Genomic DNA, 2,851 nt, shown 5'->3' with positions numbered 1-2,851 from the left:
CACCACAGTTAATGGACCCCCACCTCCTCAGCGACCTGAGCCTCACCCTCCTGTTTCACCCTCTTTAGAGGATGTTTTGGCCGCAGCAGCAGTGGTTCCTTCTAGAAATATACCCTCGACTTATCATGCTAGGCCTTTTATACGTGGACCCCCACCCAGTACCCCTAGTTCCACCCGAGGTTCTTCTATCCACACTTCTTTCTGTACTGCATCAGACCCTGTTCCTTATAATGAGTTTGAGGCGATGAGGATGGAGCGTCAGTACTTACTTGGACAGGTCAGAGAGATGGAGCGTATCATACAGATGATGGACCCTAGTAGAGCTGAGCGAGAGCTGAGGCAGAGGATTGCGGATGTAAGGATGAATGCGAGGGCAAAGCTTAATACAGTGGCTGAGGGTTATGGTGACTTAGCAGACTGGGCTATTTGGATGATGAGAGAGTTGGACACATTTGGAGGTCCTACTTTTCCTGGGAATTAGATGATAGTAGTGGTAGAGTGGAGGTTCCATGTACATTAGTGTGTAGTGTGTAACATGTAACGGGATATATATATATATATAGAGTTGGGCTCAATGGAGACCAAAAACTTTGGAGTCATTAGAGACTACAAGATCTACCGTTAAATAATATGGCAATTAATGGACATGATTAAATATTCCTTATCCTGCATTTCTTGTCCTGCATCTCTAGTAATATAATATTAATAATTTACACTATTCTTGTCCTGCATTTCTAGTAATGTATTATTAATATTCTTGTCCTGCATTTCTTGTTTTAGTTTTAATTCAAAACTATCTTCGTAATTTATACTATTCTTGTCCTGCATTTCTAGTAATGTATTATTAATATTCTTGTCCTGCATTTCTTGTTTTAGTTTTAATTCAAAACTATCTTCGTAATTTATACTATTCTTGTCCTGCATTTTTAGTAATGTAATATTAATAATTTGTCCCGCATATTTGTGATAAATCTAAGTGTTATTTTGTCTTGCAACAAATTCAATTCGTTGCAGGACAATGACAATGAGTTCAGTGACAATCATAGCAGTGTCCAATTACATCTTTGTTTTGTATGCAATTATTATTTTTATTTGTAAGGATTTCGGTGATTGAACACCAATATTATGGAATTATTATTTTATGTTATGCAAAATTTAGAAGTACTGCTTGTTGTTCATCGATTTAGAAGTGCAGGACATGATAGGGAGAGAAAACAATCGTGCAGGACAAAATATATGCATCCGTTGGATGTTTAATAATTGGATGGCCAGGATTAGGTCTCTGCAGTCTCCAAATAATCCAGTCTCCATAGAACTTTCTTCTATATATATATATATATATATATATATATATATATATATATATATATATATATATGTATACTAGAATAGCTGACTAGTTGATAGGGTTGTTGTTGCTGTTGTTGTATTTTACTTTTGACGAAGCGCTTGGCGCTTGTATTTCCAGCACTGACTTATATATATCAGCATCTTTTACCTTACAGTCTTTTCCTTTCCTTTACCGCACTTGTTTTATTTTACTTTACTTCCAGTACCGACCAAAAACTTTTGAGATAATATCGCATCCCTTCTCTTTATTGTTTTACATTCTGTAAAGAAGCATGCAATTTATTTAGTTGAATCATCTCAAAAATGTTTTCAGAAATTTATAACTCTGTTTTCTTAAAAACCTTTTTTTAAAAAAAAAAGAAGGAGAATTTGATTTAAAGAGGCTAAGTGAATTGTTTCTTCTTTACAGAATGCCTCCAACAAGACATACTCGTGCCAACAGCAACCCTGAAGGCACCCACAATACCAATAATAACAATGACAACCAGAATGTCAACACAGGCACAGTAGATCCTGCTGTTGCCCAACTAATTCAAATTTTGGCCCAACAAACTGCTCACTTTACCCGGCAATAGCAACATCAAGAGAATCCTAGGGTAACTTTTAAAACTTTTCAGGCAGTTCATCCCCCAGAGTTTAAGGGCTCAGCAGATCCCATTGCAGCCCAAACATGGTTAAAAGAAATGGAAAAGTGTTTTGAGTTAGTTCCAGTAAGTGTAGAACAGAAAACAAAGTTTGCCAGTCATTACTTAAAGAATGAAGCGACGTATTGGTGGGAATCTGTTAAGAATATGGAAGGTATGGTTGAAATTACTTGGGAAAGGTTTAAAGAATTGTTTCTAGAGAAGTATTTTCCTAGGTTTCTTCAGGATCAGATGGAATTGAACTTTTTAGAGTTGAAACAAGGAAATATGTCTGTGGTGGAGTATGAGAATAAGTTTGCGGAATTGGCCAGGTTTATGCCAACTTATGTAGAGACAGATAGGCAGAAAGCAAAGAGGTTCCAGCAAGGTCTGAAGCCTTGGATTAGAAGCAAGTTAGCTATTTTGCAATTGGATACTTATGCGGCAGTTGTTGAGAAAGCGATGATTGCGGAGACAGAAAATGAGTTGTTCCAGAAGTCTAAGGAGAATAAGAAGAGAAAGCCAGACAATAGAGAAGGACTATCTTATCAAGGGAGATTCCAGAAGAAAGGGAAATTTCAAGCAGGACGAAATCCTAACTTTAAAAAGCAGAACATAGGCAGTAGTGGTCAAGGTGGATGTTTCATTATGGGGAATCAGGCCAATCAGTAGAGGCCTTCAATACCAGAATGTCAGATATGTGGCAAGAGACATGGAGGAATATGCAACAAGTTGAACGTGGTGTGTTTTAAGTGCAATCAGAATGGACATTATTCTAGGGAATGTCAGAATCAACCAGTGATAAGAGATCAAGCAAATAAAAGCTCAACAAGTAAGACTCCAGCCGTAGGATATACATGTTTTAAATGTGGAAAGTC

General features: G+C 37.1%; 1 protein-coding gene across 1 annotated transcript; it reads left to right on the top strand.

The window, feature by feature from the left end:
* Window positions 1–1,760: 1,760 nt before the first annotated feature.
* Window positions 1,761–2,645, top strand: LOC135149478 (uncharacterized). Its single transcript, XM_064085204.1, has 2 exons — window positions 1,761–1,856; window positions 1,968–2,645. The coding sequence occupies exons 1-2, from the start codon at window positions 1,761–1,763 to the stop codon at window positions 2,643–2,645; spliced, it is 774 nt and encodes a 257-aa protein (XP_063941274.1).
* The last annotated feature ends 206 nt before the right edge of the window (window positions 2,646–2,851 follow it).

Source organism: Daucus carota, chromosome 9, assembly GCF_001625215.2.
Source record: "Daucus carota subsp. sativus chromosome 9, DH1 v3.0, whole genome shotgun sequence".
Taxonomy (NCBI): Eukaryota; Viridiplantae; Streptophyta; class Magnoliopsida; order Apiales; family Apiaceae; genus Daucus; species Daucus carota.
This window is presented reverse-complemented; position numbering and strand designations above follow the sequence as displayed.